The sequence below is a fragment of the Trachemys scripta genome, chromosome 8, assembly GCF_013100865.1.
Source record: "Trachemys scripta elegans isolate TJP31775 chromosome 8, CAS_Tse_1.0, whole genome shotgun sequence".
NCBI classification, from domain to species: domain Eukaryota; kingdom Metazoa; phylum Chordata; order Testudines; family Emydidae; genus Trachemys; species Trachemys scripta.
In genome coordinates, this window is record NC_048305.1 from 59,916,592 (window position 1) to 59,941,980 (window position 25,389).

The window sequence follows — 25,389 nt, forward strand, 5'->3', positions numbered from 1 at the left end:
GAATTCAGAAGGGCTGAGCACCCACAGCTCCAGTCAATAACAGCTGAGGGTGCTCCGCATTGTGGAAAATCAGGTCCTAAGGAATGAAGAATCCAAAATTAAAAGCTGCTTTTGAAACCATGGACCTACCTATATTTAAAATCTTTGAGTCATTTTAAGCTACCAATACTGAGGCTGGGTGAAATCCTGGCCCCACTGAAGTCAATGATTTGTCATTGGTTTCAATCAATGTAACTAATTGAGAAGCAAGGTACTATTCTGGTTGAACAAGGGTGCTCTGATCTATCCCTCAGCAATTAGGGAAGAGAAATTAATGTCTCAGGATATTATTGGGAGTTAACGTTACTTTGCAGGAGAGCCCAGGAATTTCAGGAAGACATGGTTGCTGTCAATTATTTCCAGATCAACTTTATCAGTCACCAAAATCTCTTAAAACAAGACAAAAACAGCATAAGCAAACATTTCCATAATATATAATGCAAAAATGGCCCTACATATATTTCAGCAATTAATTCGTCTATGAATTTGTTCCCACATCTGACACTTTCCCTTAAAAAACAAACAAACTCTTATTATGTATGTATAACTTCTAAGGATGAAATCTCTGTAATTGCCTTCCCTTTGCTTCATACCTGTAAATCTTGTATCTTGTGCTAAATCCCTGTCGACTTCTGTCCACAAAATCTGTGTATTCCTGTGAGCGATGGAAGGGTCCCTTATCAGAGAGGAGCCAGTCGAAGGAGCTTGTGGCATGCTGATCCGAAACGGCAGCAACCGCTAAAACCCAGCAATGAAGACTCAGTGCTATCCACTCCCATAGAGCCATCAGAGAGAACAATTCAGCACCACCACTGCATCGCCATATCATGCTTCCACTGTGGGCTTAGAGTCTTCATTCTCTTAGCTTTCCCTCAACACCTAGACAAAATATACAGTCAATTAGATAAGTACACGCTAGTCATTCCTTGGAAGCAGATACGAGTTTCCTTTCTTTCATCTTAAAGAGACAGTGGCCTCTATTTTTATTACATTTTATATTAACATAAACCCATTAGGCTAGTTAACAGCACACGGTTTAATTTCTCAGTATTCTGTGCTATTTCCCTGTTGCATGGAAACCTCTAACAGATGTATGTTTGTTTCCTAAAACCCTACAAACAAGCAAAGGAGGAGTTATTACCTCTTAACACTGGCATACAACGTTCCAACAACACATATGTATAAAAGATAGGAAGACGGGTCTAGTGGAGAGAACAATGGAGGGATTCAGGAAACCTGGATTCAATTATTGCTTCCACCAAAGACTTTCAGTGTGACCATGGAAAAGGCACTTAATTTTTGTGTGCCTCAGTTCCTCATCTGTGAAACAGGAAAATGCCTCCCTTACTCATGGGGTCTTTGTGAGGATAAAATCTATTCATGATTGTGAGGGCCTGGTAGATACTGTGGTGCTGAGGGCAATAAAGGTACTTAAATTGATTAAAACATTGTAGTCGTTACCTTCAGTTCATTTTGAATCAGCATGGAATTGAATAGAGTCTGGTTCTGTGATCTTTTTTTCTAGTGGATGCATCTACAAAGAAAAATGTCCTTTTTATTTGTATTTAAATATGACAGCAGCCGTTATAATCATTTTTACAAAGGCCCCTGCTGTGAACTTTTTATCTTGGCTGGGAGTATTATGGTTGACACCAACACCTTTATCTACAAACAGTTCCTAAATGAAGTCTATTTTCATATAAAATAGATGTATTGCGGTTACACATTTTCTAATTATTAGTCCATTATAAAAGAGGTGCTGTAGCTGAATAAAGATGCGCCATGCACTTATTCTAGACAGTACATTAATTACTCCAGAAAGTCCTGGGTATGGATCATAAACACATCAGCTGCAGGAAGCCAATTGGCTCAAGCATGGAGCAATAGTAGATTTGACCCAAGGAGCCCCTATAGTCTGAGGATATAAGCATCATCCTGTTCGTGTAACCAAAGGAACAGTTAAGGTTTATTATACTTTTCTAAGGCATGAAGATGGCTATGGCAAATGGAAGTAGGAGGACTCTGATTTGTACAGCTAAATTCCCCTGACAATTTGCCACTAACAGTTAAGACATTGATTCCTTTTAAATTACTTTTTTTATGAAATAATAATGTTTTAAATTGCAAGATTGAAAGACAAGAAGTTTACTCATCTGGGTGCTTCTTTCAGACCATTAAATTATAATGATGACTGATTGAGTTGCTTGATGTTTTAAAAAGGTAGATTTAATGTTAGAACACTGATTACTTATGTACTTGTAGCATTTTCCTATATTATTTCCTTAATATACTCTTGAATAAGTGCGGTAAAGGATCCTATACTGTAACTTGCTACAACGCTACACCTAATAGAATATCATAAATCAAAGAGCTGCATAGCGGTACTGAAGAGCCTGGTATAGTCTATGAAGCAAATAATCCACTTTTTTAAAAGGTATCTATATTTTAGTCTAAAACAGGAGTTTAAATATGTGTTTACTACTTACAGACACTGTAGTCTCATAGAAACTTCTAAGTACACTATATATGTTTTTAAAATTGTACATTTACAAATTGTGTACATCTTACGTTGCATCTATCTAGCAGCTTATATGGTCCAGGCACCGTATTATTTGACTATTTCCAAATCATTAGCATATTTATCTTCAAAATATCCCAATAAGGTAAAGGAGGACTATTCTCCACGTTTTACAGATGAGGAACTGAAAAATAAAGAGACTAAGGGTATATCTACACTACCCACCGGATAGGCGGGCAGTGATTGATCCAGCGGGGGTTGATTTATCGCATCTATTCTAGACACAATAAATCAATCCCCAAGCGCTCTCTCATTGACTCCTGTACTCCACCGCCGTGAGAGGCATAGGCAGAGTCAACGGGGGAGCGGCAGCAGTCGACTCACCACAGTGAAGACACCGCGGTGAGTAGGTCTAAATACATCGACTTCAGCTATGTTATTCACGTAGCTGAAGTTGCGTTACTTAGATCGATCACCCCTACACCGCTTAGTGTAGACCAAGGCTAAGGGTAAAATTTTTAAAGCAATCTTAGGGATAATTTCCATTAAAAATTGACTCCATAGGACAGCTTTGAAAATCTCATCCTAAGTGATTGTCCCAAGCTTGTGCAGTGAGTCTGTGATGTGAACTCCAATCTCTGAGTCTCCATACAGTGCCTTAACCACAAGACCATCATTCCTCATGGTCACTTGTTTTAGTTACCTTTTCTTTATTAGGAAGGGATAGCACCAGGGGGAGAGAAATGTTGCTGTTTGAAATAAAACACACGCACACAGAAAACAATGTTCAAAGACTGTTACAGGACTGAAAGAGCACACAAAGCCCATAGTTTGAATCCCTGTCAGAGAGCTTCACCAGAGTCTTCCATGAGGCATTAAGTTTAATGTGGAACTCCTGTTGACTTGGGGTGTAGGATGTGAAGACAGGGACATCTGCTGGAAAATAGGGATCATGGATTTTAAACTAGAGGAGGACACTGATGTAATCATGCAAGAATCAAAATATTGCCTCTCAAAAGTGCTGCCTCAGAATGGGATGACTGAAATGAGCACAGATATTTTTGCAAAATTATTTGATCCATGACTGAAGGGTTCTATTCTTTCGCCTCTTGCAGACACTGAGCATGTAAAAAAAAGTTCTCATCCTTCTCTCTTCTAACTTTTGCTGTAAAGTATTATTCAAGGAACCAAACTCCTCCCTGGTATAAATCCAGTGACCTTCTTGGTGTTACCTGGGGATGAATTTGACTCAGTATCTTCTTGGGATATCAAAGCTCGATACTCAGCTTGTGTAAATTGAAGGCTATGGAGCTATGTCAGTTTAGACTAGCTGAGAATCTGGCCCCAACCAGGGCAGACCAGGTATTGCCACCAACACAAACTTTACTAGTTCCAGTATTCATAGATAACATAGGGATTCCCCTTTGTCAGTTGAAGAACATTTTGTTTTTAATGTATTGATTTCATATAATTATATAACACTATCATGAAAACCCACTAGGAAACTAAATAATACCCCAGACAGAACAGAATAGAAGTGTCTTCTTGGGCCCATAATGCACTCTTTTGCTTACCGAACACAAATTGCTAATTCGTATGTGATGAGGATAGAGTACACAGAAGAAGCATGGAGCTATCTCAATTATGTAATTAAGATGTGGGCTGCTTTGTGCAGGAACATCTTAAACAGCATGTTCAAGAAAAAGCAAATTACGCCAACTTAAATCCTCACAAGAAAGAAATAATGTAAAGTCACCTTAAGCCAAAATTCATGGTATCCTTAACAAAACATGGTATCCTTGACTTCTTGGTCAGGTGGGCTGTGGGTGTTAAAAGTATTCTATAAAAGAGATATGTCTGTAGATAGATAGATAGATAGATAGTTTGTCATATATTGGTGAATAAGAATGTGTAGCCTTACATAATACATTCAATAAAGTTGTTTTTTATTAACCATAAATGGCTGCCTGTGTGCAGTTCTTAACAGTGGGAGCAAAGTGTCCTAGCGAGTTGCAATAGTATGTCTTTTAGAACTGTGGAAAAATAGAATGTAATGACAGACTACATACGGTAACTGCTCACTTAAAGTCATCCCGATTAACGTTGTTTCATTGTTGATCAATTAGGGAACATGCTTGTTTAATGTTGTGCAATGCTCCCTTATAACGTTGTTTGGCAGCCGCCTGCTTTGTCCACTGCTTGCAGGAAGAGCAGCCCATTGAAGTTAGCTGGTGGGGGCTTGAAACCAGGGTGGACTGGCAGCCCCCCTATCAGCTCCCCGCTCCCTTAAGTTCCCTGTGTGGCAGCCTCCCAGCAGGCTATCAATTGCCTGCAGTTCAGCTGTGCCTCCCTGCACTGCCTTGTGTTGCTCCTGCTAGGGTTACCATCCGTCTGGGTTTCCCCAGACACGTCCGGCTTTTTCAGCTTTAAATGGCCGTCCAGGGTGGGATTTCTAATAAAGTAGAAATGTCTGGGATTTCCCCCTTCCCCTCATGCAGAGTGCAGCACGGCTGATTGGACGGCTGGGCCTGATTGAAAGCCGCTCACAGCCACTGGGGCCTTTAGCAGCCAGAGCCCCTCCCCCCCCCCGCAGAGCAGTGCCACAGCGTTTGGCTGCACATGGAGCTCGCCGCTCTCCCTCGGCCTGGTGGGGGGGGCAGGCAAGGGTCAGGGAATGGGGGGGTTAGATTGGTCGGAGGTTCTGGGGGGGCTGTCAGGAGAAGGGGGTGTAGAGAGAGGTTGGGGCAGGCAAGGGACAGGGAGCAGGGAGACTTAGATAGGGGGTAGGGTCCTGGGGGCAGTTAGGGTGAGGGGGGTCTCAGGAGAGGGCAGTCAGGGGACAGGTAGGGGGTAAGGGAATTCTGAGGGGGGCAGGAAGTGGGAGGAGGTGGGGCTGGACCAGGGCTAGGGCGGTACCCCGTGTCCTCTTTTTTGATTGTTGAAATATGGTAAACCTAGCTCCTGCCCTCTGCCTTGGAGCTGCTCCCGGAAGCCTCCTGCTTGCTGTGCAGGGGAGGAGGGAAGAGAGGGGCTAATGTCAGGGTGTCCCTCTTCCCCCCTATTCCTGCCCCCCGCTTACCCCTTCTCCATATACAGCAGGGTAGGGACAGGACAGGTCTCAGGATAGAGAGGACTTGCTGGCCGCAGCTGCTGTCTCAACTTCCTGATTTTTTTTTAAAGGAAATGTACTTAGAGTGGGGTCAGCGTACTTAAAAGGGCAATGTGTATCTCTCTTTCTCTCCCACACACAGGATGTGTGTCTCTGTCTGCCATGCTGTCTCCCCTCCCTCCATTCGTGCTACCTTGTAGAGTGTGAGGCTACATTAACAACGTGTTAACCCTTGAGGGCTCAGCCAAATGCTAGTTCATCATTTAGCAGTAAGGCATTCCCTGGGAAATATCCCACCCTCTTCCACCCTCTGACTTCACCACCTCAACCAAGCTTCACAATCATCATTGCTGTGTACAATATTCAATTGTTTGTTTAAAACTTATACTGTGTGTATGTGTATATATATATATATATATATATATATATATATACACACACACACACACACACACATATATATATAGTTTTTTGTCTGGTGAAAAAAGTTTCCCTTGAACTTAATCCCCCCTATTTACATTAATTCTTACAGGGAAATTGGATTCACTTAACATCGTTTCATTTAAAGGTCGCATTTTTCAGAAACATAACTACAACATTAAGCGAGGAGTTACTGTATGTTCCCCCCCCCCGCCCCTCTCTCTTTTCAGCTAATAAATCTATCAAGCAGCCTCTACATCCTTGGCTCCCTCCCCGTGTAAACATGAAACAACACATTTGGCACTCCTGGCACCAGAGCAGAAAGGAGTGCCACCTCTCACAGGAAGGGAAGAGGAGGAGGAGCAGTGGACCAGGCAATCTGAGGAACTATCACCTGCCCACCCACCAGAAAGTTAATACTCCCAGAGCTTTAAGTTGTTTTAACTCTCCCTCGCATCTACACTGTAGTTGCTACTGTGTAGCCAAAGAGGGACTCAATGAATGGCAGGGAAAGGAAAAAGGTTTCTCTGCTGGGGGAGTAGAGGTGATCTGGCCCTTTGTTTCCTCTATGGTTAAATGCAAAGAAAACATAGTCCTACTCATATATACTTATATAAATGTAGCATTTCAAAGGACAAATAATATATAATTTAGCAGGAAATATAATTCCCATCACTGCACAAATATTAGAAAATTGTAATGTTTCCAAGCTCAAGTTTCTGCTTCAGTAGCCAGTAATGGAGGAATCCTAATTCCTTCAGATCTAACCAAAAGAGAAAGAGAGTGCAAACAGGAATATTCACAGTCAGATGGGTAAACAAACAACTAATTATCCCTTTTGAAATTAGATGGTCAGAGTGAAGCAACTTATCCATAAGTATTGTGTTAACCCCACTGGCTGCCCAAAGGTCTCCGTGATTTCAATTTCAGATATTATCATTATGTATTTGTATTACACTAGCACCTAGAGGTCCCAGTCACAGATCAGGGCCTCATATGTACCTATACACATGAAATGAAAATAGCTTGCCCCTCTCCCAGAAAGGTTACAGTTCAAACACTGACCAGTCAGGATCATCTCTAACTAACTTAAATCTGAAAGTGGATTTTTGTACTATTGAGGAAGGAAACATTAAATACAGTGCAATCTTTCCAAAAGATAACCAAAGCATATAACACTAGGGCTCTGGCTTTACTCCCATTTAAGTCTATGGGAATTTTACCATTGACATCAATAGAGCAGGATCTTAATGTGTTTCAAATTTGGGACAATGGTAAATTGCAATAATTTTGTCCATTGTTATGTTCTTAATAATAAGCAATCTCAAGAGTCATTTCACACAAAGCAGTAAAGCTCACTTCAACTGAGAGAGTAACACAGGGCCAGATCTCCAAAGATATTCAAACACCTAAAAATGCACCTGGGCACTACTGGGATTTTCAAAAGTAACTAAGCAAGTTAGGTGCCTAGCTGTCAATGATTTAAAAGCTACTATGTGCATGGTCTGCATCTTTATGCCCCTAAATATCTTTAAAAATCTGGCCCACACTGTCCAATATTAGCAAAATACAAGCCATGAGTTCAACTAGTTATTGCCTAATGAAAGAATACAGAACTATGAGATTTCTTTGCAACATTATAAACAAGGTCCCTCACCAAAGACTCTTATGTAAATTAAGTTGTCATGGGATCAGAAGGAAGATCCTTTCATGGATTGAGAACTGGTTAAAAGACGGGGAACAAAGGGTAGAAATAAATGATACATTTTCAGGATGGAGAGGGTAACTAGTGGTGTTCCCCAAAGGTCAGTCTTAGGACCAATCCTATTCAACTCATTCATAAACTATCTGGAGAAAGGGGTAAACAGTGAGGTGGCAAAGTTTGCAGACGATACTAAACTGCCCAAGATAGTTAAGACCAAAGCAGACTGTGAAGAACTTCAAAAAGATCTCACAAAACTAAGTGATTGGGCAACAAAATGGCAAATGAAAGTTAATGTGGATAAATGTAAAGTAATGCACATTAGAAAAAAAATAACCCTAATTATACATACAATATGATGGGGGCTAATTTAACTACAACTAATCAGGAAAGAGATCTTGTGGGCGTCGTTGTGGCTAGTTCTCTGAAGACGTCCACACAGTGTGCAGCAGCAGTCAGAAAGCAAACAGGATGTTAGGAATCATTAAAAAAGGGATAGAGAATAAGATGGAGAATATCTTATTGCCCTTATATAAATCCATGGTACGCCCACATCTTGAATACTGCGTACAGATGTGGTCTCCTCATCTCAAAAAAGTTATACTGGCATTACAAAAGGTTCAGAGAAGGGCAACTAAAATGATTAGGGGTTTGGAAAGGGTCCCATATGAGGAGAGATTAAAGACGCTAGGACTTTTCAGATTGAAAAAGAGGAGACTAAAGGGGGATATGATACAGGTATATAAAATCATGAGTGGTATGGAGAAAGTGAATAAGAAAAAGTTATACACTTGTTCCCATAATATAAGAACTGTGGGCCACCAAATGAAATTAATGGGCAGCAGATTTAAAACAAATAAAGGAAGTTCTTCTTCACACCGCACACAGTCAACCTGTGGAACTCCTTGCCTGAGGAGGTTGTGAAGGCTAGGACTATAGCAGCGTTTAAAAGAGAACTAGATAAATTCATGGAGGTTAAGTCCATTAATGGCAATGGATGGGTAAGGAATGGTGTCCCTAGCCTCTGTTTGTCAGAGGCTGGAGATGGATGGCAGGAGAGGGATCATTACCTGTTAGGTTCACTCCCTCTGGGGCACCTAGCATTGGCCACTGTCAGCAGACAGGATACTGGGCTGGATGGACCTTTGGTCTGACCCAATATGGCCATTCTTATGTTCTTATGGATTGGGTCAGAATTCTTTATGGATTGTGAAGAAGGGTAATTAATGAATGAGTAACAAATAGGACACGATATACTCCTAGTATGTACCATACACCATCCAACAATATGGGAATTTTGGCCATGGGACTTCAATGTTTATTTGTTGCTTGAAGGAAAGCAGTGAATCCATGAAATAAACACTTTCCCAAAACTGAATTTTTGCAGGACTGCAAAAAGGAACCTATGCTTGATACAGTCAAAGGCATGATATTGTGCTTTGTGTAAGCAGGTGTTTGGAGGGGGGTGGGGTATAGACTCTATGCACTCAGAGGGCAAAGAAGAAGTTAATGAGGACCAGGAGAAGCAGGAGATAGCTACCTGAAAGCTCTGCTATAATTTTAGAGCACAGGGTTCTGTGGAAAGGAAAGCTCTCCCTGAGAGCAGCTTTCCTAACTAAGTGTGTCTGGGCCAGAAGTAAGAGGCACTTAGGATGGATAAAGCCTGACTGCAGACAGTTGTTTTTACTGGGGCTGGCTGCAGCCAATCATTCTCTTTCATTTGGACAGAGCTACAATGAATCCTGGCTTAGGGGCGGCTGTTATATGAGACTATTGAAATTGACACAGATTTTGTTTGGGGAAAACCACTTACGACCCATGAAGAAAGAAAATGTATCTTACCCATGACCCTAACATAAATTCTTGGTGATGTTTCTAAAAGGGACAGAGGCTGCTTGGGGGGCTGAGGGTGCCTGCCAGAGGAAGTTTTCCACAGGCAAGTTTGGGCGGTCAAAAGACTTTTGTCTAGTGTGTTAAACCTTCTGATTTCAAAAGCATTGAGCATTGGTCTTACCATTGAAACCATCAGGAGTTTTACCATTGACTTTCATGGCAGCAGAGTGTAGGCCAGGGGTAGGAAACCTATGGCACGTGTGCCGAAGGCGGCACACGAGCTGATTTTCAGTGGCACTCACACTGCCTGGATCCTGGCCACCGGTCCAGGGGGCTCTGCATTTTAATTTAATTTTAAATGAAGCTTCTTAAACATTTTAAAAACCTTATTTACTTTACATGCAACAATAGTTTAGTTATATATTATAGATTTAGAGAAAGAGACGTTCTAAAAACGTTAAAATGTATTACTGGCACACGAAACCTTAAATTAGAGTGAATAAAAGAAGACTCGGCACACTACTTCTGAAAGGTTGCTGACCCCTGGTGAGGTTCTTACCCACGAAAGCTTATGCTCCCAATACTTCTGTTGGTCTTAAAGTTGCCACAGGACCCAATGTTGCTTTTTACAGATTCAGACTAACACGGCTACCCCTCTGATACTTGACCCCTGGTGTAGGCCAATGGGGAGCACTTTTGAAAAGCCCTCCCTCCAGTCACTTTGACCCTGCAGAGTCTCAGCAGTATGTTAGCCTGTAGTTTGACCCACAGGATAGCAGGACGTGGTCAGATATCTCTTAGGAATTCTGATGTCAGTGTCCTTTTTTATTGTCCTCTGACCCATAATAGAGGGAGAGTTTCAGAAGAATTAATTATCAGGGGGTAGCCGTGTTAGTCTGTATCCACAAAAACAATGAGGAGTCCGGTGGCACCTTAAAGACTAACAGATTTATTTGGGCATAAGCTTTTGTGGGTAAAAAACCCACGAAATGCATGCCATGCATCTGAAGAAGTGTTTTTTTTTACCCACAAAAGCGTATGACCAAATAAATCTGTTACTCTTTAAGAAGAATTAATGTGGTTAAACTTATCAGACTAGCTAGACTTTGCAAAAGCTTTACACTGCAGGCTCTAAAATAGCATGGGCTGCCTCCAGGTCCTGATGTCATACCTGATTATATGCTCTTTATAGCTAATATGTTTTCTTTTATAGCGCCTCTTTAATGGACCAATATCCTCCCTTTGTCTTCACTATAAAAGCCAAATCTAAACAGGTTAGGGCCCCTTTAAATTATGACCCAGGAGGTCAGAGAACATGAGTTGATAGGAACTTTGGGTTTTCCATACCAGGTGATCCCATTGTTCTATTAGCCATTGTTCATTGCCTCTAGCTGTGAGCCAGATCTAAACCATCAGAGGACAGCCCTGACTGCTGCAGCCATCATCTGGTTTGTCTGGATTGTAAGATTTCATTACCTTGATCACATTCTTTGCTTGCATTACTGTGGCTTAAAATATGTAGTGTTTCTATTCCTATAGAGAATTTAACTCCAGAGGATCCCTGGGAGTGCTTAATAGAATGTATCTGTGTGTTTTTATTGTACCTGTGTACCACCAGTGCCAATCACTTTAGCTCCTCCTTATATAATACCTGTCTGGTATATCAAACTTGATTTTCTCTTAATCCCTGCTATTTTAAAAGAGCTAATTTACCTTTTGCCACCTACATCTTAATATGTAAGGTAGAACCCAAATCACAAACACCTTCATACTCTTTTAGTATTCTTAATCTACGTTCATCCTCTTGTGCTCATTGGTCTTTATGTATTTTAGCTGATGACATGATGCAGTGTCCCAAAATTACAATTTTAGTTATTTTCCCATCTTAGTGGAGGAGGCTGTTGCTCTGTGGATGGTATAGTGTCAAAGGAATCAGTTTCCTGCTTGATCTTTCCTGTATGTTAATATTCCAAATAACGAAGAGATGCTGGAAGTGAATGGGAAGAGTGAGACTTGGTGGTGGCCCAAAATTGTTTCTTTCTGTGTTTTGTGTCTTCCAGATAGGGAAACAGTCCTCAATTGGTAAGTCAGCCTTAGAAAAGTGTGGACTGGAGAAATCTAATCCACCTAATCTGTCCGGAGTAGATGGAGTTAACAGGTATTTCTCTTGTGCTGAGAGAATTGAGAAAATCCTGAGCAGTTAGGGAAGGATGAATGATCCACTGGGTAGGGTAATAACCTGGGACTGCATTCAAATCCCTGTTCTGCCACAGATTTCCTCTGTGACCTCTAGTGAGTCTCTCTGTGCCTTAGTTCCCCACCTGTAAAACGGGGACATTAACACTTCTCCATCTCGCAGGGGGGTTATGAAGCTCTCACACACTACAGAAATAACAGCTGATTAGGTATCTATGCTAAATAGGAAAATTCACATATTCAACCCAGTGCCTCAGGTCTTAATCTTTACATTGGAAATAATACTTTCCTACCTCATACAGATGTTGGAGAATAAAATCCATTATTGATGTAAGGCTCTTAAATACTACAGTAATGACTATCTAAGCATCTGATAGATAGAACACAGTTAAATTATGGGAAAACTATATGTCCATATTAAAGGGAATGTGTATATTAACCAAAAGCCTTTTTTTGTCATATTTGCCAGTGTCGTGTTGAAACTGAGCCAGCATATACCTTACTATCAGATCTAGAGCCATACAGCATGCTGCAAGTCGGAAAGCCCTATGGATCTGTATTTACACAAATTCCAAGAGGCATAAAAGCATGCCCGATTAAATCTCTATTTAGCTTTCCATGCTCACAAGGGCACCGGGGATGTTGCTTGTAGAAAAGCAATTCTTTATGCCTCGGGTGTTTAAGCGATGTGAGAACCTTTTTCTGAAGTTACTGACCCCTTTGCATGGAGTGAAAAGGTTTTGATATCAAATGCAGGTGGAGTGGGTCTACTGGATCTCACAGAAATTGCCATCTCAACTCTGTGTATGTACACTAGGCATTGTGAGGCAAATTAAATTATATCCATACTTCAGAGTTTGGAGCTTGGTCCCTAATGTAAAATCCTTCTCACCCTACTCTCTTGTAGAAAAACCTGCAAAGGGCTAGATCCTGACATTTATGCAATGGCCCCACATAGCATGCAGTATACAGTCATTCTGCCAGAGAAGGTAAACTAACAAAGATTGTGACAGAGGCAATCACAAGCTCTCTCCTCAGGCTTCTCCATGTGAACAGAGCTGGGAAGAGTAATCTGCATGACACCTTAAAATCAGGAAGATTGCTCCTGGTGGTGCACCAGCCTGACTCTGCAGGCTGGTGCAAAGAAGGTGGGGTTATGTCCTAGATGAGAAAGAGTGGTGAGCAGTTCCTGCCCAAGCATAAGGAGTGCTAATGCAGAGGTCTCTGTGCAGCTGGAGAAGGACAGAGGAAAATGCTTCATGGCAACTCTCTGTGCACCTGCACAAGGACATTTACAATCTGGCCCACACATTTTAATTAAAACTTCACATGATATTGGGGTGTTTATAATAGAAATGGCACTCTCTCTCTTGGGAAAAGAGAATGCTAGGAACCTATCCTACAGGGACAGTAGCAGCAGGCCCAGTATTTCATCAGATCAAAAGGCACACTAAACCAATGGCATCAAATGCAGACTTATATGTAGCCAATATTAGTGTGACAGATATTGCAACCCCATGCAGTATCTTAGGGGATCATTGTATTCAATTTATACATGGGTTATGTAGGATTGTTTCTACTTTATGACAGTAGTGATTACACCTGGGATTGTAAACAACTGCAAAAACGCACCATCTCCTGGGGTGTTTGCATATACTGGTTCAGGCTGGGTTTTCCAGAGACTCAACGAAAGGATTTTTGGCATAAAAAAGGTGAACTTGAACTGACATAGAGCTTTTATTTTCTGATCCAACAAATGGACAGGCCTTCTGTCCAAAGGGGTGGGGTGGAGGGTGAGGAGAGAGATGTGCAGTTAACCCTGAATCTATAAAGTCTTAGCTACTATGGGGATGAGCACTATAGAAAATTCCATTGGTAGACAGATGTTTTCACTCATTTGTTTTGTAGGACACCTGTTTTAAAATCAGACTCAGGGAAGTTTTAGCTAGCTGGAAGCTTCTAAAAACTAGATGGGCAATATTCTCCACTGCAGAAGAGCACAGAAATCAAAGAAAACTAATATCCACCTCATTCATAATCAGTCCCAGCCAGGAGTTTTCTGGCCCAGCATGCCTACTGAGTATCACATATCTGTGAAAAGCACACATATACAAACATAAGCATGAGCATATGTAAGAAGACATACCACCAAGTAACAAAACAATTCTGGTCTATTTATTTCCATCCATCTGCTCAACCCATATTAGTTTCTAAACTGAATGCTCAATTTCAACTGAAGGAAGTATTCCTGTCATCTCAAAGTGGGGACTAGATATATAAAGTGTTAGCTCCACACCTTCTACTCTGAAGACCCACTCTAAATCCCATTGCAATCAAAGGAAAGGCTCCCTTTAAGTGCAATAGCGGTTGAATCAAGCCCTAAAACAAAAAGCTTTGGTGACCAACAGCTTTCCAAGCATGGCTAAGTACGATCTAGGGGAAGGAAAGTGGTTGGAGCAGGAGGCTCCTGGATTAGAGCCCAGTTCACTCACTGAGTAATTTTAGACAATTCCTTTAACCTTTCTTTATCTCAGCTTTCCATACATAAAATCATGATAACACGTTCCTCACAGCAGCGTTGTGAGGTTTAATTAATTAATGCCTGTAAAGTGCTTTCAGATCATTAGATGAAAGAAGCCATATAAAAATGCAACAGATGATAATGATGATGATGCTGTTCACCCTATTCCCCCAGGAACTGTTTCTTTCTATTTATAGTTCCTGTCTCTGGAGGTTCTGAGTCAAATTCTGGGGCAGGTAAGAAATCTTCTGCACTTCAGATATAATAGAAGTTTCCTTGTAGCTACTAAAATGCTAAACATTCTTCCCAAAGTAATGGAGAGTGAAAATAATGGCAAATGAGTGTTCTCTGGCTTTAGGAAGAGGGCCAAGTGAGCAGAGCACTCTATCAATTGTAATAAGATCATTTTTGCATTGAAGTTTTAAGTGGTGGCTGCCCAAAGGATCGCTGGCTTCAATTTCTTCCTGTTGTCCACCCTCTCAAATGTTATTGCACTTACTCCCATTATCCTTGCCCCCTTGTTTCTAATGGTGCCCCAACATATTGTAGATAGACCTTTATTAATTTAAGTTATTTTATTATTAATTATTATTATTATTTGTTTATTTATTTATTTGCTGAGTTGTTCAGTTTGATCATCTGCTTGGGAGATTCTTGTGACTTGGCTCGGGAAACGGACATCATTCTGTACTTTTATAGAGATGTCACCTGCTCTAGAAGTTTCTTGCACAAACTTTTAGTCTGGCTGGTTTCATTTTCAGGTGAGGCAGGTCAAACCCTGTCTCTCTCATTAGGATTCACAGTCAGCCAGAAGTCCTCTACAACAGTGCAGGTCTCAGTGATGTCTCATTTTTCTTTCACCACATTTTCCCCCACTCCAATTACATTTTTTTTAATCTGTTATTTTATGAACAAACAAAAAACAAAACTTTAAAAGATGGCAGTATCAAACAAAATAGTAAAGATCATGTGTTCCATTCTATAATGCCTTTCATCCAAATGGGCTCCAAAGTCCATAACAGATTTACTACTTGATTGAACAGGCTCTAGGTCCAGTTGTCTGCTGGGGTAAATGAGTAAAACTCTACTCAAGTCAGTGGAGTTGTGCCCATTTATACCTGCAGAAAATTTTACCACACAGTTCATATATCACTTAAGCAGAGGGCCAAATTTCTATTGCTTCTTCATGAATAGCATCTCATTATTCTTAGCCAGTCCTCACACTTAAAGGACAGCTTTTAGCATGTAGCATAGGTCATGGGCTAGATTCACAAAGGGACCTGTGGATTGGGCCCTGAGGGTGAGATAGATAGAGCCTAGAGGAACTCCTGTCTTCCCCTGATTCATGAATCCACTGGGTCTTAGGCAAGAGACAGCCACCCAGATTCCTAGAGTGAGGCAGGAACATTGGCACATAGGAAACTTTTGCTGTGTAAACTTCAGTAACAACTTAGTTTAAGTGCCTACAGAGTTTGGCACCAGCTGAGCAGGGTTTAGGAGCAGTAGTGCCTATATCTGGGACCTTGATGCCTAAAGTGGCAGCTACAACTCTAGCCCCCTGCTTCTATGCCTGGTTGTGCCACTGGTCTGTTTGATGATCTTGAGCAAGTCACTTTAACCTCCTGTGCCTCAGTTTCCCCAACTACAAAACAGTGAAACTTAGTTCGTTTGTAAAGTGCTTTGAGATCGATGGGTGAAAACTACTCTATCAGAGTGAAGTGTTGTTATACAGGTATTTGTAATCTGCAAAGTTTGTTCTACTTTCCAGAATTATTTGTATTCCTTTTCCAGGACTATTGACACTATCTAGCTGGAAGGAGGTGGTTTTTATAAGCCTATAGCTAGTATATGGGTAACGTCCAGATGCTCTTAAATGTTCACATTATAGTTATTAATTTTTTATGGGTCTAAGCACAGGAACTTTATGGCTGACTGAGCAAAGATTCAAATCGCAGCAAGTCAGCTGGACTTAATTGCATCTCAGGATGATGATACACAATGCTTGATTGGAAGTAATAATTATGTCATGTGGATTGGGCAGTCTACAGTGTGTGTGTATATACATATATATTATTCTAGGCTCCTAATCAGTCTTGTTCCTAAAACATGCTCATCTGGGGGAAAAAATGTATTTTCTGATGTATTTGAACAATTTTGACTTATTAAAGAGACAATCTTTCCTGTAGTGGCAGAAAGGGTGGATGTAAACTGATAGTGTATCTATAAGTTGGTTCTAAAACAGTTTGTAGTTCAGCAATATTACTAACCATAATATGACGCAGCTAGTAAAAATAACAAACCATTTTATTTAGAAGTACAAATGGAAAGATGTTTACAGTTAATACTTGAAAGCTGACATTTCAGCTCTAATCTTTCTAATAAAAAAATAAGATACAAGGATTTATAGTTTAGGTTAAAAAATGTTCCCCATTGTTTGTGAGGTTTTCTTAATTATAAATTATCGCCCCTTTTTATTTATTTGAAACACTGTAAGAATTAAGGGAGATTTTTTCCAAAGACTTTGCCTAATCAAGACAAATCTGTTTACAGAAGTTTATCTGACCTATCAATAATTATATAAATGAAAAGAACCATTTCTGACTCTCAAGTTAATGTGAGGGAAACTGTTAAAATATATGTATTTGGATGGCTCAGAGAGTAGCTAATGAGATACAAAACCTCTCTCTTTTTAAGCCACTGATGGTTCAAATTCATATCCCAGGTCAATAGTGATAAAAGTAATTACCATCCAATGACTGTATGTGAAAAAGTTGGTGGTCTTAGTACATTCCCTAATAGACAGGTCTTCCTCTCATCATATTAACAATGATGCAATTGACACTAACTGGCACCCTTGTTAGAAGTCTCCGCATAGAGTTAAGGAGTAAGATCTGATCCTAGGAAGTGCTGAGCATCTACGTCTCCCAACTGAAAAAAGGATGTACTCTCAGTATTGAGCTTTAAGTGAGCCCTGCAGTTCAGGGTTGAAGCACACTGGTGGAAGGGTTAGCAGAATCTTGCACTGCTGTTGTATCTATTTTGCAGATGAATAGATGTGCAGGTTGCCTGTCCATCCCCTTTCATGACCATAAAATGCATATATAATGTTTTTTCTCCAATATATAATAATCTCGCTAACTTTTTTTTACTAAAGTACTTGAAAACTTTAATTCGAAAATACAAAATGAAAAGAATTATAACTTTTTTCTTATATATACTCAAAAGATCTAGTGACTACTGATCATAATTTGTTTAAAAAAAAAAATTCACTCCCAGCTTGACACCTCAAAAGGTAATACCAGGATTCAGCACCGATTGTATATATTTTATATCTGAGTTTAAAGCTCCTTAAAAACAGAGATTTGCAATGGAAAACTTGGCTAATGTTAAAAATGGAATCACTTTAATATTCCCTTGTTTGAATTTAGAGATGATCTTTCCTTGCGGTCAGTCAAGCTCAGTGTAGTGGGTGTAATTAGTAAACATAGCTTTGTAAGTGCTGGTTTTAAAGAAAGGGATATAAATTAGCCTCAATTAATACGACTTACAATAGTTATTTTTAATTATGAATAAATATGAACTTAAAATGATTAAATAATAATCTAAATAGTGCTGGATTTAAGACCTTTGTTCACTACAAACAATAAATACTGTAAAAATATGAATGATGTCACAAAATTACTTCTCTCATTAACCAAGTGGGTGGTAAGTCTGGCAATGAAGGTGTTACTGCAAATGTGCAGCATTTTCTAATCACCATTAATGTGACTGCTTCAGCAAAGGTACCTGACTGAAGAGCCATGGGATCTCACCTCATTATAAGAGAAACCACTATGGTTTTAATAATCTTAATTGAGCTAACAGTATATATCACCTGGTCAATTTTCCTTTGAAGATGGAAAAAAAATCTATGGTCTTTGTGAAAAGTGCATTGGTTAAACTCATAAAGCCTCAACATTCCAGTGAATGTCCTTGGTTCTTTCTGATAATAGACTATATGATGCCACTGGGTTTAAGTACAACTCCCCAATCATTTCAGTGGGGGTTCCGCTTAAAATTGATGCCATGATATAACCCAGTGCATGGAGAACAATATCTACCTGGCTCTTTAAATTAATTTCAGGGTTAGAAAACTTTATTACTTACACTATTTTCAATGTCTCTTACAATGTAATGCCCTGATATTCAGAGGGCACCTGGAGCTCAGTGGGAGGCATGCACTTTTGAAAACAAGGCTCTTGATACATTTTTGCTATATGTGGAGGCATGCTAATGTATCATACATCATTTGAACAGTGTGATATAAAACAATAAGACCAGTTCCATAACACTTCACTTCTAGTCTCTCTTAATAGTATTCATTCCAATGAAGTCCTCTGGTACTAGTGTGTAGGCAACACGTAATGTAATAGTGTTCCCAGACATTTTTAAAAAAAAATATATTAAAATCCAATTCTTAATCCAAATTATACTCTTGGTGATTGATCCTGCCCTCAGTGAAGTCAATAACAAAACTCCTGTCATTTTTAATGGTGCAACACCAGGCCTTTCATGAGGAGCAGACATACTAAATAAGACAATAAGTTCTAAAGGAGGATTATTGTTGAAAATTTCAAACACAATTCCATGTCAATAGTAAAGTTTGGGATAAGGAAGGTATGAATCTTCAGTCTCATAAAATGAAGTTACCCATGTTGAGAATCACATGGGATAGCCTTTCTTAACACGATCTTCCTGAAAGCATATTTCAGAAACATCTGTCAAATTGTACTTCTGGTGATTTAACTCCCAAAAAAGTTAACAATGTTTTGAAAAATCAATGTCTATCTCTGATTTTTAGAGAGATTAGTCATTTGGAGGAATAGAAAGAGGGGTACACAGGTTACATATGACAGTTGATAAATATTGAATATTTCCAGAAACTACTATTTAGAAAGTCCCACCCCTTTGTTTCCTAAATGCAAACTAAGATATTTATGATAAATTGATAGTATTCTTGATCTTCTCCCAATTTTCCATTTAGATTTGCGAAAACTACTGGTGAAGGAAAACAAGCTTGTATTAGTTTTAGATGGACATTACTTCTTTCCATTTAATTTTAAAAAGTAGATGTTTTCTAGACCGATCAAAGTCAAATAGGAAAACCTGATTTCAAACTAATCCAAATGAAATCAACTATTTTAGTCCCATAAGTCAACATGTATCTCCTGTATTTTGAGAGCAGTGGAAAGTCACTATCATTTATATAAATTAAAAAAAAAAAAACTTCTCAAACACAGGTTGGCATGAACAACTAGTGGGCTAGTGTAATTAATTCTTCACAATAGAACTCAGACACTTAGTAATTGAAAGAGTAAGGGAGAAATAGACAGTGATTATATTGCTCAAAGATTCTCAAGTTGTTGCGATTGTTAGTTGTACAAATGCTGCCTTTTGCAGTGAGATCTGTAAAATGTTCAGCTGTTTGTTTGCTAGTTAACATTTTCATTCTCAATGCTTCATCATTTCATGAGTGAACACTCGAAATGCAGAAACCGTATTGATAAATGTATGTTGTAGGATTTATCTCTTCTCTGTGCAGGTGGTTATAAGGCTACAGGAAATAACACCAAATATTTCCCCCCTAAACTTATATACAAGATTTAAAGAGAAAATAATTCAGGGCAATATTTGTTTTCACCTCGCACCTCGTCTGTATATGAAACTGTGATATCTCTGAAACAGCAATGCAACAGAGTCTGACTACTGCTTCCTCCACTACAATTTAAACATTTGTACAGTATTTTCAAAGCAAAGCCTCTTCATATCACACCATACAGCTATGCTACCAGATCTAATTTTTTTAATAATAGGAGTGTACTACACTTCGAAGTTTGAGCATTGACAGCACTACCTAAACTCCAATGTCTATACAGCCTGTGATGTTGAAGTTACTCTTTATACTGTTAATGTACATTTATCCACATATGCTTAGTGTGCCACTTACACTGTTTTTAAAAAACAGATATTTTGTTTTAAAAAACCGTTCTCTTGTTTAACATTTAAAAGAAGAGTTAGACATGAGAGTTTCTAGCAAATAATATATTATGGTTTCTTCTCTCAGACTTGTGAGCCAGCTAAACAGCTGTGTCCCTAATTAACTGAGGGTGCACAAAAGATTTCTTTTATTATAAGTCTGCCTCAAAGTGGCCTTTATTTGGTGGGGATCTGTGGCAGATATCAATACTATACAGAGAACATTCTTCACTCAGCACATGCATTATATTTTTATGCCAGTCATGAATTACCATACTGCACAAATACACTTTCCATATGCTTACTTCTTCTCTAACTGAAATAATTAACATTTTAAACTAATACAGCCTTAAGAAATGCCTCACCCACATTAAATTATATCATGTTACTGTTTTCCCCAGGCCCCCCTTTAGAAGAGTAACAATTTTATGGTGCAATCAACCAAAATGAAATGATACGGAATAGTTTGTGAAGGAGTAATTCAGGGCAGGATGCAATTAAACACTTAATGAAATGTACATGGAAAATGCACATGAATGCAGAAATAAGACACAGTATAGATTGCTGGTAACAAAACCCTTACCTGCTAAAATGCATGATGGTCTGTAAGTGCACAGAGATCAGAAGCCAAGACAGCCCAGACTCCTGTAGTCCAATGTGCTGTGACAATTTACACCCAAATTTCTTCACCTTGCTTTTTACACCATCCTATAGTTCATACCTCTGTTGCCTATGATTGGCTACTATAGCTATGAGGTACACATAGGATTCATGCTGGGAGCAGCCTTCAATCTTTATTAACTCTTTCTGGTCAACCCCGGTGCACGTAGATTTGGCAAGCTTACACAAATTGATACATCCTCATCTTCTGGGGAGAGATAGCAGGTAACAAATCCCCTGGATAATTCTCAAGCAGGCTTTTTCTTTGGGAGGGGTAATGCAAGATGGTGCAGGTCACTTTGTGCTCCTCAAACTGATGCAAAGCAAAGTGACCTCTAAGGTGAGAGACTCCGAGAAAGAGGACTCCAGCCGTCAGAGACTACAAGAGTCTGCCGCCGCCTGGCTGCAAAAGTAACTCACTCACTCCACTCTGGGAACCCCGCCCTCTGCCGGTGAAGGACAGACACTACCAGGGCCCTGTACTTCCCTCCTCCCCCCTCTTCCACCGCCCAAAAGAAAAGCAAAACTTTCAAGAGTTGAGTAGAATTCAAATACAGACTAATGGTCAGCCCTACTTGCTTGTGAAGTGTGTTTATAAAGGAGACAGGAAACTAACTCCCCCTAAAGACACCTCTACCTTAGTGTCTATCACTCACAATGGAAGATTCAAAATCATTTTAAGATCTGGAACAGGATCTGAGCCCAGGATCCATGAAGCTACTGAGGGGAGATGATGATGATGATGATTGATGGTAGCTCTGGTGATCTTTGGCAGTGAAGACAATTTAGGAAGGCTATTATACAAACCTAAAGGAAACCAAGCTGGCTATTGCAGGTCTTTCCCCCTAAGGGAGTTAATTTTATTTACGCACTATCACGCCTTTAAAACAAAACAAGACAGGGGGGAGGGGAGAGTGTCAGGCTGTTGAATGAGGCTACAGATCTGAGTCATCTATCCTGATGGTGTGGTGAGCAGCGGGTTTCCTCTGGTTAGAACTGTTGAACGCTGGAAATGAAGCATTAAGGCTAATGGGAATCTTCTCTATTAAGCATGCCTCATGCTTGATGGCTGCAAATGCCCATTTAGACTACATTAATTGCATTGATTTATTTGGTGTTTGTATGCAAAGGATTTTTTTTTATTCCTCCAGTAAGTATGAAAAAGCCACACGGGCCAACCTATGTCAGTTCTTATTTCCGATGCATTCCCACCGTCCATCAACTGAACGTGCTCTAACCAAGTCAGCTTCCCTAATGCTATACCTTAACCCTTGCCCACCCCCCTCCGAGGGCATAGAGGGTGCCATTCACCCTGGGAGATTGCGTATAAATCGCCTTTCCAGAGTGCAAACATTTAACAGATTGTAGGTGATGCACAAATGAAATCCCCTCTCCTCATTTTGCACCTTACCGTTCGGGGGGTAATTAATAAATAATAAATAATAATAATAATACAATTAATAACAGCAATTAGGCAGAGCCTTTGAAATGCACTTACCTAGACATTCGGCTACATCTGGGGTGGGGAAAAGGATCTGACTGCACTGAAAGTTTCTTTCCTCTGACCCGTTTGGTAGTGGAGGATCCCAGCAGCAGCAGAGGAAGCGCAATTCACTACCCCCTATTGGGATTTGATTAATTACACAAACCCTGGCTGAATGGGTGAGGGAGTACGGTCAGTAATGATGCCCCCGATAGGTTCGCCTGGAGGGAAGACTGAAACGGAAAGTCACACACAGCTGTAGCAAAGTGACGAGGCGTAGGGGTTCCATACTCAGCCCAGAGGAAAGGAGCTGAAAGGGAAATGGACTTTCTCAACTGGATCCGAGGACTGAGTGGCTTTTTAACTCCTCCCTCCCCAGAAAATCCAACACTTGAAGGAGAAGGAAGGAGGACTCTCAGGGATAGGAGCGGGTACTGAGAGAACACTGATCTTTTCGCTCCTCTCCCATCCACCAGCCAACACATTCAATCAGATCCTCATTCTCTCTCACTGGCCCATCTACCTGTTAGGATCACAAACTGAGTTGCTTCCGTGATCCATGTATGCAATGTGATAGACATGATCGTATCACGTACCATACCCCGCTCAAGCCAAATCACGTCGACAGTGAAATGGAACTAAACTAATACCTCGCTGTGAAAGGTATTCCCCTCCTCATCTTCTACTATTGAATGTGGATAATCTCTAATTAAAGAAATATGAATGTTAAAAGACCCTGCTACAAATGGTTCCATGAAGGCACCTGACATTTTTTATTTCTATACTAACTGGGTTTTTTTTAGCGAAAGCAAAAGTCCTCAGTTGGTCAAAAGATGGGCTCCATGTAAATGTGCGTGCGTTTTATTAAAAACACAGCTGGCTCCTGAGCTGCTGTCTGCACTGTAGTAAAATACAGGTATGGGGGCGGAGGGGTGTAATCAGAAGGTACGATCAGAAATGGACGTGCAGGAAGGAGGTGAGAGCAAGTTTGCTCATTAGAATTATGCCAGAATTATTATAATTCGCCAGGATTCCCTTCCTCTGTCATGAAGGGAAAAAGAGGTGTCTACAGGATGCTCAAACTACGCCTCTTTTCCATAAACCCAAATTCCAGACATCACCTTCAACTTCAAGACCTGCCGTGCAGCTCCATCGAGTATATTTGATCAGGTCTGAAAATCTCTCCCTTCTCTTTCTCTTTCATTGAACTGATGGAAAATAAAGCAAAATCCTAACCAACCTGAACAGCCTTCTTCTGTGGGGATCAGCAAGAGTAATGAACTCTCTCTCTCTCTCTCACACACACACACACCGATTCTATGACCAATTCTCCTACAGTATATTGAATAGAAATAATGCGTCCTTTCAAAATACTTACAAGTGCCAGTGGATATGTGTGGGGTTGAGGAACGGGTTAATGAAGCAAGGGATGTAGCAGGTACACTGTCTGATGCAAACATTAATAAAATGTGATGAATAAGCAGCGGAATGTAGTGTAATCGTGGTGCAGATTATAACTTACTGCCTCTGGCTATGAGTAACATTAATGGATGCGGTCAAGTAGGGCTGATGCTTGGTAATTCTTCGAGTTCGGAAAGTAAAGGATAAAGCATTAAAATGGCGAGACCTAAACATTACTCTAGATTAGTGTCAAATTTGTTAAAAACGGCATGCGTGGGAAATAAACTTACTCACCAGGTGAAATTTCAGGAAGCGAGATGATTGTGAGCGAAACGAAGCCAGAATCCAAGCAGACATTCCATGATCTTCAGCTTCAAGCTAAAAAAGTGATCTGCATGGTGGTGGCCCTTTAGAAATAATCAGCAGTTCCTACTGGCACACCGCCAAGTAAAAGAAACCACTTTGTGTGTTTGTGTGTGTGTGAGAAAGAGAGAAAGATAAAAGAATCGAATATGCCAAGAAAAGTGTGCGTGTCTGTGTGTGGGCAGTGGGGTCTGTGATGATCCCCAGGCAAAAGAGATAAATAATAACAAACCGTGAGACTTTCTAAATGTTAAAAAGGCGAGAGGCTCTGCCAACCCAGCTCGAGAGGAAGGAGCACAGAGAAATCTGTACAGAGAAGTACAAGGATGTGGTGGAGACAATGAGATACAGAGAGAACTAGTGAACGAGGCTGTAGTCATGCTGATAGATATAGCAGCGGGAATGATTTAGGGAGCTGGGGAGGATCCAATGAGAATTCAAGAGGGGGCAACCTCAGAGATACTGCACTGGTCTGTACTTCTCCAGAGATACCCTGGGCTGCGGTTCATGATTTCTAGGACTTGAATATGAAGTCAGTGCCTTTACCGTGGCTTTCCTCTGAACCCCCGCGAGTCAACACCATGGGGTGGGGGTGACAGGGGATAACGAAGGGTTGGGGGGAACTAACCACACCAAATCATGGACTAAATCTACCGTGATTTGCACGAGGAACAAGGAGGGCCGGCTCCAGGCACCAGCTTAACAAGCAGGTGCTTGGGGCGGCCAAGGGAGAGGGACGGCACCAGCGGCAATTCGGGGCGGCAGGTCCCTCACTCCCTCTAGGAGCGAAGGACCTGCCGCTGAACTGCCGCCGCCGATCGCGGGTTTTTTTTTTTTTTTTTTTTGCTTGGGGCGGCAGAAATACTGGAGCCGGCCCTGGGAACAAGTGTAGCGTAGAAGATGCTACGGGGAAGAAGGAGCAGAAAGCAGCTGTGCTGGGAGCACGGCGCTTTTGGAGAAAGAGAAAGTGACTAGCCGCCGCAGCAGCAGCTCCAGCTCCTCCAGTGATCGTATAAATCCCCTTCGCAAGGCGATGGGCTTGATTCCGCCGGGTCCCCGTGTCGGGGATGGCTGTGGGGCTGCGATGACACTTTGGGGGACTGGGAGTGGGCGGGAGTTATGTTCTGTG

At 40.7% G+C, this 25,389-nt stretch overlaps 1 protein-coding gene across 6 annotated transcripts in view; it reads right to left on the reverse strand.

Annotated features, from left to right (window-relative positions):
* Window positions 1-24,661, reverse strand: part of BRINP3 (BMP/retinoic acid inducible neural specific 3) — a 317,084-nt gene extending 292,423 nt beyond the window's left edge. Inside the window, exons 1-2 of one of the 6 annotated variants that reach the window (XM_034778429.1) lie at window positions 24,192-24,661; window positions 633-918 (exon numbers count right to left, since the gene is read on the reverse strand). In XM_034778429.1, coding sequence (XP_034634320.1) covers window positions 633-868 — 236 coding nt within the window. In that variant the 5' untranslated portion in view covers window positions 869-918; window positions 24,192-24,661. Of the gene's footprint in view, window positions 1-632; window positions 919-1,500; window positions 1,560-4,313; window positions 4,390-20,936; window positions 21,401-22,511; window positions 22,843-24,191 lie in introns of those variants that run through there. The other 5 variants (XM_034778434.1, XM_034778431.1, XM_034778430.1 and 2 more) reach the window with 5 other exon arrangements.
* Window positions 24,662-25,389: the final 728 nt, after the last annotated feature.